The sequence below is a fragment of the Sus scrofa genome, chromosome 14 (genome assembly GCF_000003025.6).
Source record: "Sus scrofa isolate TJ Tabasco breed Duroc chromosome 14, Sscrofa11.1, whole genome shotgun sequence".
Classification (NCBI taxonomy): Eukaryota; Metazoa; Chordata; class Mammalia; order Artiodactyla; family Suidae; genus Sus; species Sus scrofa.
This window is the reverse complement of record NC_010456.5, coordinates 29,433,416-29,449,082: the sequence shown is the minus strand read 5'-3', so window position 1 is coordinate 29,449,082 and position 15,667 is coordinate 29,433,416. Positions and strand designations below refer to the sequence as shown.

Genomic DNA, 15,667 nt, shown 5'->3' with positions numbered 1-15,667 from the left:
CTCCAAAAAGACAGTTCCTTTTTTTTTTTTTAATTTTCACTTTTCACTTTTTAGGGCCACACCCGAGGCATATGGAGGTTCCCAGGCTAGGGGCTGAATCTGAGCTACAGCTGCTAGCCACAGCCACAGCCACAGCAACCAGATCTGAGCCTAGTCTGCGACCATAGCTCACGACAACACCAGATCCTTGACCCACTGAGTGAGGCCAGGGATCAACCTGCGTCCTCATGGATACTAGTCAGATTTGTTTCCACTTCACCACAAAGGGAACTCCCTGCAGAAAGAAAGTTCTGAGAGGCATTCTATGATGCTTCTCAGAGGTCCCAGTGGGACTGACCTGTGATCTCAGTGACATACCCTCAATTTCCCTTTTCCTCCTTCCCAGTCTCACTCCTCTGGTCTTTGGGGTCACCTGCCAGATTAACCTCCTGCTCACAGTCCTTTTCTCAAGTTCTGCTGCGAGGTAACCCAGACTAAGACAACCTCCTGCCTTAAGTTGGCTGCTAGTCTCCAAGTCTGTCTCCTGTACTAGGCTGTAAGCTCTCTGAACCTCCACAGCACCCAGCGCAGTGCTTGCAGACAAAAAACCAAACTCCACTCTACAGCCTAACTGGCCTGCAGCACTGACCCCTGGCAACCTCTCTGACCTCATTCAGACCCTCTCTCTGCCCCATCAGCTTGCGCACCAGTCACCCTTGCCTTCTTTTCTTTTCTTTCTTTCTTTTTTTTTTTTTTTTTTTTTTGGTCTTTTTAGGGCCACACCTGCAGCATATGGAAGTTCCCAGGCTAGGGGTTGAATCAGAGCTGTAACCATTGGCCTACACCACAGCCACAGAAACATAGGATCCAAGCCTCATCTGCGACGTACACCACAGCTCTTGGTAACGCTGGATCCTTAATCCACTGAGCAAGGCCAGAGATCAAACCCACATCCTAATGGATCCTAGTAGGGTTCGTTATCACTGAGTCACAACAGAACTCCACCCTTGCCTTCTTATACCTCCTCGATTGCACTCCCATTTCTCCTGCCACAGGGCTTTTGCACATGCCATGCCCCCTTTACGTAGTTCACTCTCACTCATTCTCTTGATCACCTCCTTGGGGAAGCATTAATGACTCCCCAGACAACCATGATAAAAACAATAGCTAACACTTTTTTTCTTTTTTTGTCTTTTGTCTTTTCAGGGTCGCACCTGAGGCATATGGAGGTTCCCAGGCTAGGGGTCTAATCAGAGCTTACAGCTGCTGGCCTACACCACAGCCACAGCAACGCCAGATCCGAGCCATGTCTGCAAACTATACCACAGCTCACGGCAACACCGGATCCTTAACCCACTAAGCAAGGCCAGGGATCGAACCTGCAACCTTACGGTTCCTAGTCTGATTTGTTTCCACTGCGCCACAACGGAAACTCCAAGAACAACAGCTAACACTTTATTTATTTATTTATTTATTTTGTCTTTTGTCTTTGTTGTTGTTGTTATTGTTGCTATTTCTTGGGCCGCTCCCGTGGCATATGGAGGTTCCCAGGCTAGGGGTTGAATTGGAGCTGTAGCCACCGGCCTACGCCAGAGCCACAGCAACGCGGGATCTGAGCCGCGTCTGCAACCTACACCACAGCTCACGGCAACGCCCGCCAGATCGTTAACCCACTGAGCAAGGGCAGGGATCGAACCTGCAGCCTCATGATTCCTAGTCGGATTCGTTAACCACTGCGCCACGACGGGAACTCCAACAGCTAACACTTTAAATGAACTAATTCATTTAATTCTCATAACAGTAATCTGGGGTAAGTGCTGTCATTAGGATTTCCATTTTATTTTATTTATTTTTGGCTGTGCCTGTAGCATGCAGAAGTTCCTGGGCCAGGAATCAAACCCTAGCCACAGCAATGATAATGCTGGATACTTAACCACTGGACCACCAGGAACCTCCAGTTTAGTTACTTTTATTTATTTATTTAGTATTTCCATTTTAGAGATGAGAAAACTGATGCACAGAGAGGCTAAATAATTTACTCCATGTCACGAAGGTAAAAGAACAGGCTAGATTTGAACCAAGGAAGACTGGCTTGAAAGTCCATGCAATTAGCTACACAGTCCAGCTCCTCCCTCAGTTACAGGGCCTCCTGGCACCACACCTCTCCTTTAGCATAAATCACCTTTTTGTTTTTTGAGATATAATACATGCACCATAAAAGAGTATAGAATTCAGAGATTTTCAGTACATTCAGTTGTGCAACCATCATCATGATCTAATTTCCATCATCCCCAAAGAAACCCCAAACCCATTAGATGTCACTCCCCATTCTCCCCTCTCCCCAATCCCTGCAACCACCAATCTGCTTTCTGCCTCTATGGATTTTCCTATTCTGGACATTTCAAATAAATGGACTCATAAAATGTGGGCTTCAGTGCCTGGCTACTTTCATGTAACTTTTTTTTTTTTTTGTCTTTTTGCCATCTCTTGGGCCGCTCCCGCAGCATATGGAGGTTCCCAGGCTAGGGGTCTAGTCGGAGCTGTAGCCGCCAGCCTACGCCAGAGCCACAGCAATGTGGGATACGAGCCGCGTCTTCGACCTACATCACAGCTCATGGCAATGCCAGATCCTTAACCCACTGAGCAAGGGCAGGGACTGAACCCGCAACCTCATGGTTCCTAGTCGGATTCGTTAACCACTGCACCACGATGGGAACTCCTCATGTAGCCTGTTTTTGAGGTTCCTCCAAATTGTAGCATGTGCCAGTATTTCATTACTTTTTACGGCTGAAGAGTATTCCACTGTATGGCTAGATCACATTTTACACATTCACGTGATGGACATGTAGGTTGTTTCTACCTATTGGCTATCGGGGATAGTTGGTTATGAACATCTGTGTACAGGTGCTTTTCTTCCCTTTGGTTTTTGGCTGCACCCACAGCATATGGAAGTTCCTAGGCTAGGAATCAAACTGGAGTCACAGCTGCAGCAACACCGGATCCTTAACCCACTGTGCTGGGCAGAGGATCATATTGGCAACACCACATAGATAAGCCAGATCATTAACCAGCTGTGCCTCAGCAGGAGCTCCAGTATATACAGGTTTTGATGTGGACGTGCATTTTCAGTTTCCTTGGGCATATGACTAGAAGTGGAACTGCTGGGTCATAGCATATATTATGTGATTATCTGACTAATGTCTGTCTCCCATGCTGGCTCTAAGCTCCGTTTAGACAGGAACCAGGTCTCCATTTTATCCCCCATGCCTGCAACACAGTCAACAATTATTTTTAAAAAATGAATGAATGGCAGGTGCCCAGTAACCAGCACCAAGCCTGATACTATAGGCTAGAACACGGGGAGTACTGGGTTCCAGACCCAGTGCTGCCTCCTCCCAACTGTGTGTCTTCTAGCCAGCAGCTGGCTCTCCCTGGGCCTCCTAGTTCCCTCAAGTGTAGCGAGGAAAGCAAGGCAGCCCTGCCCACCTCGAGCCAGACTACAGACCTTCCCTTCCACACCGCCTCAGCAGCCGGCTTCCCACTCACCTCAGGTTCCTCATCTCCATTCTGGCTGAGCTCGCCTTGCAGCCTCTCTCGCAGCTTCCCAAGCTCTGCCCGCAGGCTGCCCATCTCCTGCTCCTTGGTTTGCAGATCTGCCTCTAATTCTACCTTCTGTTCAATCAGGGCTTTCCCCTGGGCCTCCACCACTGTGACACGATGCCGGAGGTCATGGTTGATCTTCATCAGCCGGGTCTGCTGCTGCTGCAGCTGTAGAGAGAGGAAGGCCAGGTCTGGGGCTGCAACATACAGTAGCTCATGTTGTGCACTGCACAAGGGCAAACCATCTACAGGCGTGCCATTCATACTTTACATGTCTTGATTCCTTTGAAATGTGTTCAGATTCTACCACGAGGTTGTGGGTTCGATCTCTGGCCTCCCTCAGTGGGTTAAGGATCAGGCGTTGCTGTGAGCTGTGATGTAGGTCGCAGACACGGCTCAAATCTGGCGTTGCTGTGGCTGTGGTGTAGGCCGGCGGCTACAGCTCCGATTGGACCCCTAGCCTGGGAAGCTCCATATGCTGAGGGTGCGGCCCTAAAAAGACAAAAAGGCACACAAAAAAATGAGAAATGTGTTCAGATTCTTATAATACTGTTGATGCCATAGATGGACAATTTGTGTATTTACTATGATAATTTTATGAGAGATGCAAGCTAAGTGTCTTGTTAGTATATTACAACAATTTCCTTACAGATGGAAGTAACATGCCTTGAGAAAGGAACATCTTTTTCTAATTTAGGTGGAGACATCTTATAGATTCCTGAAGCAGCCTGGATCATGCTGTGGCATGAAGGAGGTGGGATGGAGAAGTCTCAGGGTTAGAACAAAGGCTGACCGGGCCCTGGGGACCTCCTAAGCATGTGGAAAGAGGTCACTGGGCAGTGCCATATTCCCTCCTACTCCTCCAGTGAAGGGTCCTCCCCACAGCTACTGTTTTAGGGCTGGGCCCATAAAGCCACACACACACAGAGCCCAAACAGTTTAAATAAGAGAGAGAGGTAAACTCACCTGCTGGCTCCACCCCACGGAGCCCATGTAGCGAGACTGAGGGAGAGAGAGGGAAACTTTCTTTTTTTTCCTTTTTATGGCCACACCTGTGGCATATGGAAGTTCCCAGGCTAGGGGTTGAATTGGAGCTGCAGCTGACAGTGGGCCACAGCCATGGGAACACCGGACCAGAGCTGCATCTGCCACCCATGCCGCTTGGGGGCAACAAGGGATCCTTAACACACTGAGCGAGGCAAGGGATCGAACCCGAATTCTCACGCACACTATGTTGGGTTCTTAACCTGCTGACCCACAACAGGAACTCTGAAAAGGGGAGCATCCTGAGGGGAGGGTCCAGTCTCTTGCTGGTACCTGCTGGCAGCTGCTGGCAGGGAGGGTGGGCGTGGGGGCGGGGCTCATCACTTACAGCCTCGACATCCTCATTCTTCAGCCCGAGCTCCCGGTCCTTGGCACGGATCTCGTCCCGCTGTTTGTCTACCACCTCCTTCAGCTTCTTCATCACCTGCCGTTCCCGTTCTGACATGCCTGGGTGGGATGAGTGGGACCAGCAGGTGAGTTTACCTCCCTCTCTTATTTAAACTGTTTGGCACACCTTTCACCAGCCAGAATAGCCATCATCAAAAAGTCTACAAACAATAAATGCTGAGGTGTAGAGAAAAGGGAACTCTCTTACACTGTCGCTGGGAATGTAAATTGGTGCAACCACTATGGAAGACAGTATGGCGAGTCCTCAAAAAACTAAAAATAAAATTACCGTATGATTCCACAGTCCCATTCTTGGGCATCTATCTGGAGAAAACCATGATTCAAAAAGATACACGTACCCCAATGTTCACTGCAGTGCTATATACAATAGCCAAGACATGGAAGCAACCTAAATGTCCATCAGCAGAGGAATGGATAAAGAAGATGTGGTCCATACACACAATGGAGATGACCTCACACTTGTTTTCTTACTTGCAAATGGGGATCATGCAGAGGCCCCATCTGGGGTGGCTCTTGTGAGGTTGCACATGTTAATCTATAGGAAGTACTCACAATAGGCACAGAGTAAGAGTCTCTAAGTGTTAGCTGTCATTTTGTCTATAAGAAATACTAGCTCTCCCTGCTCCAAGAGTGGTTACAAAAGTGCTTTGAAAAATCAAAAGGTTAAGTGTTTTTAATAGAATCACAGACATAAGGAAAAGCTGGAAGATTTCTTAGCAATTATTTAGTCATCCAGAAAATTCAGGATCCTGGGATCAAGATTAGAAAGATATTCAGGCAAGTGCACAGAAAAGCCAAGTCCAAGATCAGTCCCAGGAGTTGAGTGCGCAGTAGTGAAAACTGGTAATGATCTACACACCCAGGAGTGGAGTTCCCTTATGGCACAGAGGTTAAGGATCCAGCATTGTCACTGCTGTGGCTCTGGTCACTGCTGTGGTGTGGGTTCAAAACCTGGCCCAGGAACTTCTACATGCCACAGGCATAGACCTCTCCCCTGCCAAATACTCTAGCAAGGAAATGGACAAACAAGTACTTTCCACACAATGGGACACTATATAGCTGGTTAAAGAAAAAGGCAAGTGACAAAGTGATAGCAGCACTATTCACAACAGCCAAAAGGTGGAAGCAGCCCAAATGTACATCAACAGATGAATGGTTTTAAAAAATGTTGTCTGTCCATATGAGGGAATTTTATTCAGCCATAAAAAATAATGAAGTTCTGAGACACGCTACAATGTGATGAACCTTGAAAACATGATGCTGAGTGAAAGAAGTTAGTCTCAGAAGGCTACATAGTCTGATTCCATTTATATGAAATGTCTGGAATAGGTAACTCTATTGAGACAGAAAGCAGATTAGTAGTTGCATAAAGCTGGAAGGAGGGAGGTTTGTAGATTGATTACTACTGGATGAGGGGTCTCCTTTGGGGGTGGTAAAAATGTTTCAGAACTAAACAGAGGGAGGAGTTCCCACCGTGGCTCAGTGGTTAACAAATCCAACTAGGAACCATGAGGTTGCGGGTTCGATCCCTGGCCTTGCTCAGTGGGTTAAGGATCTGGCATGGTTGTGGCTGTGGCTTAGGCTGGCAGCTACAGCTCCAATTCGACCCCCTAGCCTGGGAACTTTCATAGGGTGCAGGTGCAGCCTGAAAAAGAAAAAAAAAAAAAAAGAACTCAATAGAGATGATGCACTAAATATTACTGATTTGTATACTTTATTTATTTGGCCACACCCAGATACGCAGAAGTTCCCACACCAGGGATGGAACCCACACCTCAGCAGTAGCAATGCTGGATCCATAGCCCACTGAGCTGCCAGGGAATTCCCAGTACTTAACTCATTTTATCCTCAGAGTACTTTACAAAGTAGGACCTCTGTTGTTCCCATGTACAGCCGAAGAAACACAGATGTTCAGCACCATACACAAGGTTACACAGCTAGTTAGTAGCTAGTTAGTGGCACTTTCAAGATTCAAACTCAGGTCTCTGACTCCAAAGTCCACATTCTTGCAACCACACTACTGCCTCTCAAAGTCTCACAGCCCAAGCTCCTTATGTTCTCAGCAAGCATACTGGAGAGAATAATGTCCCTTCAAACTTCACATCCACCTGGAACCTCAGAATGTGACCTTTCTTGAAAATAAGTCCTGGCATATATAATTAGTCAAGAGGAGGTCATGCTGAACGAGGTTGGGCACTAAATCTAATGACCGGGTTTTCCTAAGAGAAAAGAAAGGGAGATTCAGGCAAAGAGACACACACAGGAGGTCATGTGAAAATGGAATGATGCAGCCACAAGACAAAAATTGTTGGCCACCACTAGACACAGAAGAGACAGGAAGGCTTTTCCTCTAGAGCCTCTGGAGGAGCACAGTCTTGCTGACACACTGATTGTGGACCCCAGGCCTCCAGATCTGTGAGAGAATACATTTCTGCTGTTTTCAGCCTCCCAGTTTGTGGTCATTTGTTACAGCAGCCCCAGAAAACTAATACACAAGCATATGGAGAAAGTCTCAGAGAAGGTACACAGATGGTTTGTTTTCTTCTTTTTTGGACATACTAAGTTCCCAGGGCCAGGGATCAGATCTGACTCTCAACTTCAATCCACACCGCAGCTTTGGCAACGCCGGATCCTTTAATCCACTGTGCCAGCTCTGGGAATCAAATGTGCATCCTGGTGCTGCACAGGTGCTGCAGAGATACAGCCGATCCCACTGTACCACAGCAGGAACTCCTTTTTATTTATTTATTTAATTAAAAACTTTTTTTTTTGGTATTTTTGCCTTTTATAGGGCCACTCCCTCGACATATGGAGGTTCCCAGGCTATGGGTCAAAACGGAGCTGTAGCCGCTGGCCTACGCCACAGCCACAGCAACATAGGATCCGAGCTGTGTCTGCAACCTACACCATAGCTCATGGCAACGCCAGATCCCTAATCCACTGAGCAAGACCAGGGATCAAACCTGCAACCTCATGGTTCCTAGTCAGGTTCTCTAACCACTGAGCCATGATGGGAACTCTAGGAACTTCTTTAAAAAAATTTTTTTTTAATTTTAATTTTTTCTTTTTCTTTTTTAGGGCTGCACCCACAGCATGTGGAAGTTCCCAGGTTAGGGGTTGAATGGGAGCTGCATCTGCCAACCTACACCACAGCCACAACAACGTGGGATCTGAGCTGTGTCTGCAACCTACACAACATCTCAGGGCAACACTGGATCCCTGACCCACTGAGCGAGGCCAGGGATTGAACCTTCATCCTCGTGGATACTAGTCGGGTTCATTACTGCTGAGACATGACGGAAACTCCCTAAATTTTTAAAAATTTATTTATTTGTTTGTTATTATTATTATTTTTTGTGGACGATTTGTATTGAGGTGAAATTCATACCAGCCACTCCTGGTTCCCACATGAGGTTCAACTGGTAGGACAAAATTGATATAATTGCCCTCAGGGCTGTGTTCTCTTGGACAGTTCTGTGTTTGATGCTGTACAGACTTTTTCTCAACAGTCCTGGGAGTCAGGATTGCCATACTCATCTTACAGGTGAGGATCCTGAGGATGGGAACAGAAGTACATTCCCAAGGTGACCCAGTGGTAAGGGTGGGGCTGGGTTGTGAACTCAGGGCCACCCCACTCCATAGCCCATTCTCCTAACAAAGGACCACTCTACCCAGCAGCCCCTGAGAACACACTCTAGCTGTGTGTATCCAATGTAGCAGTCACTAGTGGCAAAGGAGCACCTGACACAGGACATGTCCAAATGAACACATGCTGTAAATGTAAAATACACACCAGCCATCCAGAGATGGATGGATGGATCAACAAAATGTGGTCTATCTATACTATGGAGTAGTATTCTGCCCGAAAAAGGAAGGCAATTTTTTTTTTTTTTCTTTTTAGGGCTGCAACTGCAGCGTGTGGAAGTTCCCAGGCTAGGGGCCAAATCAGAGCTGCAGCTGCAGGCCTACACCACAACAACAATGGATCTCAGCCGCATCTGCAACCTACACTGCAGCTTTTGGCAACACTGGATCCTTAACCCACTAAGTGAGGCCAGGGATCAAACCTGCATTGTCACAGAGACAATGCCAGGTCCTTCCTTAAGGCTGAGCCACAACAAGAACTCCAGGAAGGCAATTCTGACACAACTACAACATGGGTCAAACTCAAGGACATTATGCTGAGTGAAATAAACCAGTCACAGAAAGACAAATATTGTATGATTCCACTTATGTGAGGTACCCAGAGCAATCAACATTATAGAGACAGAAAGTAAAAAGCCAGTTGCCAAGAACTAGAGGAAGAGGAGTGAGGGGTTTTTGTTTAATGGGGATAGAGTTTTGAATCTGCAAAATGAAAAGAGTTTCAGAGACTGGCTGTACAACAATGTGAATGTACTCAATACTGCTGAGCTGTATGCTTAGAAATGGTTAAGATGGCAAATTTTTTGTGCATTTTAGCACAATGAAACATATATACATATTATATAGTACATAAATGAATAACCATTAAGTTTCAAAGACAATATGAAAAAAATGCAAAATACTCTACTGATTACTTTTTATTTTTCAAATAAAAAATATTTCAAAATTTTATTTATTTATGTATTTGGCCATCCCGAGACATGTGGAGGTTCCTGCACCAGGAATTGAGTTCCCATTATCCATACTGGAACTCCATACCAATAATTTTTTAGTTGATTACATGTTAAAAGGATGACAACTTGGATCTACTGGGTTAAATAAAAATATTATTGAAATTATTGGGAGTTCCCTGGTAACACATGGATTAAGGATCCAGCATTGTCACTGCTGTGGCTCAGGTCACTGCTGTGGTGTGGGTTTGCTCCCCAGTCTGGGAACTTCCACACGCTATGGGCATGGCCAAAAAAATTATTCAAATTACTTTCACTTGTCCTTTTTACTTTCTTTAATACCACAACTAGAAAAACCATCACATATGCCTTACATTTTTTGGTAAAAAGTGAAAGATTTATACGATCAGAAGAGAAATCAGGAGTTCCTTTCGCGGCTCAGCAGTTAATGAATCTGACTAGGAACCATGAGGTTTCGGGTTCTATCCCTGGCCTCCCTCAGTGGGTTAAGGATCCGGTGTTGCCATGAGCTATGGTGTAGGTCGCAGAGGCGGCTCAGATCCCACATTGCTGTGGCTGTGGTGTAGGCCAGCAGCCAAACTCTTATTAGACCTCTAGTCTGAGAACCTCCATATGCTGTGGTTGTGGCATAGGAAAAAAAAAAGAAGAGAAACCAGAGGAGTTCCCGTTGTGGCTCAGAGGAAACGAATCTGACTAGCATCTACAAGGACTCAGGCTCGATCCCTGATCTCGCTCTGTGGGTTAAGGATCTGGTGTTGCTGTGGCTGTGGTGTAGGCCAGCAGCTGTAGCTCCAATTCAACCCCTAGCCTGGGAACCTCCATATGCCAAGGGTGTGGCCCTAAAAAGACAAGAAAAAAAAAAAAAAGAGAGAGAGAAGAGAAACCAGATTATTGCCTTAGTTTTTTTTTTTTTTCAGACAGTGCTGTTCTCAGCTGCCCTTCAGAAAATGACTATGTCCTACTGTATAGCAACATGATGAAAGATAATATGAGAAAAAGAATGTATATATAAATATATGTGTAACTAGGTCACTTTGAAATGAACCCGACTATTATCCATGAGGATGAGGGTTTGATCCCTGGCCTCGATCAGTGAGTTAAGGATCCAGCGTTGCCATGAGCTGTGGTCTAGGTTGCAGATGCGGCTTGAATCCTGCGTTGACATGGCTGTGGGGTAGGCCAGCAGCGATAGCTCTGATTTGACCTCTAGCCTGGGAACTTTTTTTTTTGTCTTTTTTTGCCTTTTCTAGGGCCACTCCCGCGGCATGTGGACGTTCCCAGGCTAGGGGTCGAATGGGAGCTGTAGCCACTGGCCTACACCAGAGCCACAGCAACAAGGGATCCGAGCCGTGTCTGCAACCTACACCACAGCTCACGGCAACGCCGGATCCTTAATCCACTGAGCAGGGCCAGGGACTGAACCCGCAACCTCATGGTTCCTAGTCAGACTCGTTAACCACTGAGCCACGATGGGAACTCCTAGCCTGGGAACTTCTATATGCTGCACCCATGGCCCTTTAAAAAAAAAAAAAAAAAAAAAGAAAGAAAAAGTAAAAAGAAAAGAGGAAAATGGCTATGTGCTCAGTTTTCATCCTCTCCTGATGTCAGAGTTGTTTGTCCAGAGTCTAAGAGTTTTTTCCTGACTCCTGATGCACCTTTGCATCCCCAGCCCCCCAGCCCCATAGCTTCGATATCTGTAATGCATCTCCATATGTGCAAACTAGTAGTTTCCAAGTGCTGACAAGATGATTTCCACATAGAAGAGGCAGGAAAGGGCTTTCTAACCTGGAGACTTGCAGGGAGTGGGAGATAGCAGCCTGGCAGGATGCTCTGAGCGCAGTGCCCAGCATTAACCGCTGACAAAGCAGGACTGTTCTAGGCAGGACCAGCTCTCCTAAGCCGACACCCCATCCCACTGACTCCTTCCTTACACTGCACAGACAGCAGCACCCCAAATCCTCAGTTTGCCCCCAGGCCTCACCCCACAGCTCAAAGCGGTGCCAGACACACAGCCGAACTTCATGGGCTGCCCCACCACCCAACGTCTGATTCTCTACAGGTGGAAGGAATACTTTTGTCCTCGTTGTGTTCCCATGGTTTCCCATGCAAAATAAAAATAACCGTGAAAGGCATGCCTGGCATCTGCCCAGTTTTTCCCTGTGGGTGGGGGCTGCCACTGAGCAGAACTCCCGAGCCTTCCTGAGCTCACCCCATGGGAGCTGGACCCACGCGAGATGCCAATTAAGTGAATTTCAAATGGCACCCGTGTGGGCTGTTGCATGATGAGCCCGGCAGGGATGCAGGGAGCCGAGGCAAAGCTCTCCCACACGGAGGGTGCTTCGTGCACACAGATGCAACAGGGCACCAATGAAGTAGCTCAGGGTGTTCAGGACCAGGCCTGGGGGCCCTGAGGCCTCCAGAGCATCACTGTGGAGTCAGGGGACTTCCCAGGTCACCCCAGACGCCTCTAACGTTCCTTTAGAACTAACACTGACAAAAAGATGACTTTGGGTACCTCAGTAAGTTCAACAGTTACCACATGACCCAGCCATTCACTCCTAAGCATATACCTCAAAGTACTGAAAACATATGTCCACACAAAAACACGTACCAGAATGTTCACAGTGGCACCATTCTCAGTAGCCAAAAGTTGGAAAGGACCCAACGTCTATCAATGGATGAACAGAGTAACAAAATGTGGTCCAAACATACAATGGAATATTACTAGGTCATGAAAAGGAAGAATGCACTCTCTCAGCTTGTTTTCTTCCTCTATCCAAAAAGGAGATTGGACTAGAGAACAATCATTCATATAGTAACAACAGTTCACACTTGCTAAGTGTAGGCACAGGTACTATCCTATGCAGTTTATACGTATTAATTCACTGAATCCTCACAATAACCTTATGAGAGAGATATGGTTATTTCCCTCATTTTTGGATGGGGCATTTACGCAAAGGAAGATCAAATAATTTGATCAAGGTCACTCAGCAGGTATCAGGTTAGGATTCACACCTGGGCAGCCTGGTTCTCGAGCCAATGCTTATCACCACTAAGACTTACTTTCACTGCTTTACTCACATCTCAAAAAAGGAAACCCAAGGAAAAGAGAATGCCAGCACCTGGATCAAACATTTCTTTTTTTCTTGGTCCTTACAGTCCTTAGAAAGTGTGCTATATTTTCAGAGAGTTGTAACCAAAAGTTCTGAACTTCAGAACCCCACAAAGTCCATCCCCTTGGAATTTCTATCGTGGCACAGTGGAAAGGAATCCAACTAGGAACCATGAGGTTTTGGGTTCGATCCCTGGCCTCGCGCAGTGGGTTAAGGATCTGGTGTTGCCATGAGCTGTGGTATAGGTCACTGACGCAGCTCAGATCCTGCGTTGCTGTGGCTGTGGCGTAGGCCAGCAGCTGTAGCTCTGACTAGGCCCTAGTCTGGAGACCTCCATATGGCGCAGGTGTGGCCCTAAATAAATAAACAAATAAATAAAGTCCATCCCCTTCCCAACAAACATGAGGAGGGGGCTTAGGTAGGAACCCAAGGAGTTTACCCAGACTAAAGAGATGATCTGAGATTCCTTGGGATCAGAGGCAGCCTCTGAATGGGAAGGATGCTGCTGGGAGCGTACAGGGGCTCAGAACAAACCCCTCTGTCTGTCTTTGCCTCTCTAGCACCAGCAGAAGGCCTGGAACAAAGGTTGTAGAAAACTGTTGGTAGGATGAAAGACTGCTGAGGGGCTCCAGTACATTCAGATCTGGGTGGCCATCCTGGGTTGCTCATTGGGGCTTTTTGAGATTTTTTTTTTTTTTTTTTTTTTTTGGCTGAGCCTGCAGCATATGGAAGTTCTCAGGCCAGGGGACTGAACCTGCACCACAGCAGTGACCCAAGCCACTGCAGTGACAATGCCAGTTCCTTAACTCACTGCACCACAAAAGAACTCAAGGATTTGCTCATTGTTAAACATGTGCCCAAGACAAACAGCTCAGATTTCTTCCCAGCACACTTAGAATAAAGTCCAAACCCTGGCCTCTAAGGCACTAGGTGATCTGACCCCTCTGACCTCTCCTTTAACTACCCTTGGCTTCAATCATCCTTTGTGACACTGATCTCTGTAAACAGTGTTTGTTTTCCATAAACAACCATGCCTCAGGGCCTTGGCACTTGCTTTTCCCCAAGATATTTACATGACTTCATTAGGGCTCAAATTTCACCTCATCAGGGAGGCCCTCCTTGATGACCATATTTAAAGAAGCTCCCCACCAAGTCACTCTGTCATAGCCCCCCATTTTATTGATTTATTTATGTATTTATGTATGTATTTATTCTTTTTAGGGCCGCACCTGTGGCATATGGAAGTTCCCAGGCTAGGGGGTCAAATCAGAGCTATAGCTGCTGGCCACAGCCACAGCACAGCCACATCTGAGCCGCATCCACAAGCTACACTGCAGCTTGTGGCAATGCTGGAGCCTTAACCCACTGAATGAGGCCAGGGATTGAACTCGCATCCTCATGGACACTGTATCCAGCTCTTAAGCCGCTGAGCCACAACGGGAACTCCTGAGCCCCATTTTAGTTCTTCCATAACCCTGGTCAGCATCTGGAATGGTGCTATCTATTTGTTCATATATTTACCATCTATCTCCTCTGCACTAGAACATACGCTCCCTCAGGGCAGGGAGGGCTTTGTCTTGTCCAACGTGTATACCCAGTGCCTGGAAAAGAGTCTGGAAAATCAAGGAATCTCCGACAATTTGTCAAAAGGACCTCCCACTTTCACCTTCTGTCAACTGGGCTAAAGGATTTCTCTCCAGGCAGAGTGATGGTGAGAAAGCAATGTGACACTACAAGACAGAGGCTTTGGAAACTGGAAACCACTGCTCCATCCCTCAGGCTCCGTGCTCATTCCTGTCACTGGCCAGGCCGGTGAGGACAGTGGGAAGAGCCTGCCCCTCACCTCCCGCTGGCCCCTCCTCTTACCTTCATGCTTCTGAAACTCCTCCTCAGAGAAGCTGACGTCCTTGTGGGAGAGGTTGGTCATGAGCTGTTTGTTCTCCTCCTGCAGCTGGGCGATCTGGGAAAGGAGGTCTTGAGCTTCCCCTCGCCACACATCCTCCACCAGCTCCAGCTCCTGCCAGGGCAAGGGGCCAGCGTGGGGTCATGGTGTGCCCAGGGCAGCAGCCCCACCCCCCTGACCCTCGGGAGCAGCTCCGGGTGGCCTGGGCTTTAGGTTGTTTCCTTCCCTGTGACAACCAGGCATCCTGCGTGGCAGCATTTATGAGGACCTAGCTAGGTTAGAACTGCCCCCAAGATAACCACTACCCTGGAACTGTACCTTTTAACCATGTAAAAAGGAGAGAGAGTGCAGGGGCAGCCCTAGTCTACAGGGACTCAAACATGCCCAACCACTCTGGGGAGGTCACATCCGTGACCTTCAGGTAGACCCGCCATCAGGACAAACCTCTCTCTGAGGGAGGAGGAGGCTGCAAAGGCCCCAGGGAGGCCACCCAGCCCTGAATGAAGCTCCCTGTATATGTGAAACAGGCATCTCTTCAAGTGGCCTTGAGCAACTAACTGTAGAACTCTGAGCCCCAGCTTCTCTTGGCTGGGAATTCATAATAGAAAGACTCACAGTGAAGAAAACAAAAACACTAATTTAAAAAGATCCATGCACCCTATGTTCACAGCGGCATTATCTACAACAGCCAAGATTCGGAAGCAACCTTAAATGTCCATCAATAGACGAAGGGATAAAGAAAATGTGGTGCATATGTACACAATGGAATATTACTCGGTCATAAGAAAAGAATGAAATCTTGCCACTTGCGACAGCATGGATGGACCCGGAGGGTATGATGCTAAGTGAAATAAGTCAGACAGGAGAAAAACAAATACCATATTCACTTATTCATGGAATCTGAAAAACAAAACAAACCAATAAACAAAACAAAATGAAAACAGACTCATAGATACAGGTGGTTGCCAGAGGGGAAGGGCTGGGAGGGGAGTGAAACAGGTGAA

The 15,667-nt window shown here is 47.1% G+C and overlaps 1 protein-coding gene across 4 annotated transcripts in view; it reads right to left on the bottom strand.

Annotated features, from left to right (window-relative positions):
* Positions 1-15,667, bottom strand: part of RILPL1 (Rab interacting lysosomal protein like 1) — a 46,560-nt gene that overhangs the window by 21,597 nt on the left and 9,296 nt on the right. For all 4 annotated transcript variants that reach the window (XM_001925355.7, XM_013982785.2, XM_005670586.3 and 1 more), the window contains exons 2-4: positions 14,627-14,777; positions 4,952-5,070; positions 3,526-3,747 (exon numbers count right to left, since the gene is read on the bottom strand). In XM_001925355.7, the coding sequence (XP_001925390.4) occupies positions 3,526-3,747; positions 4,952-5,070; positions 14,627-14,777 (492 nt within the window). The remainder of the gene's footprint in view (positions 1-3,525; positions 3,748-4,951; positions 5,071-14,626; positions 14,778-15,667) is intronic.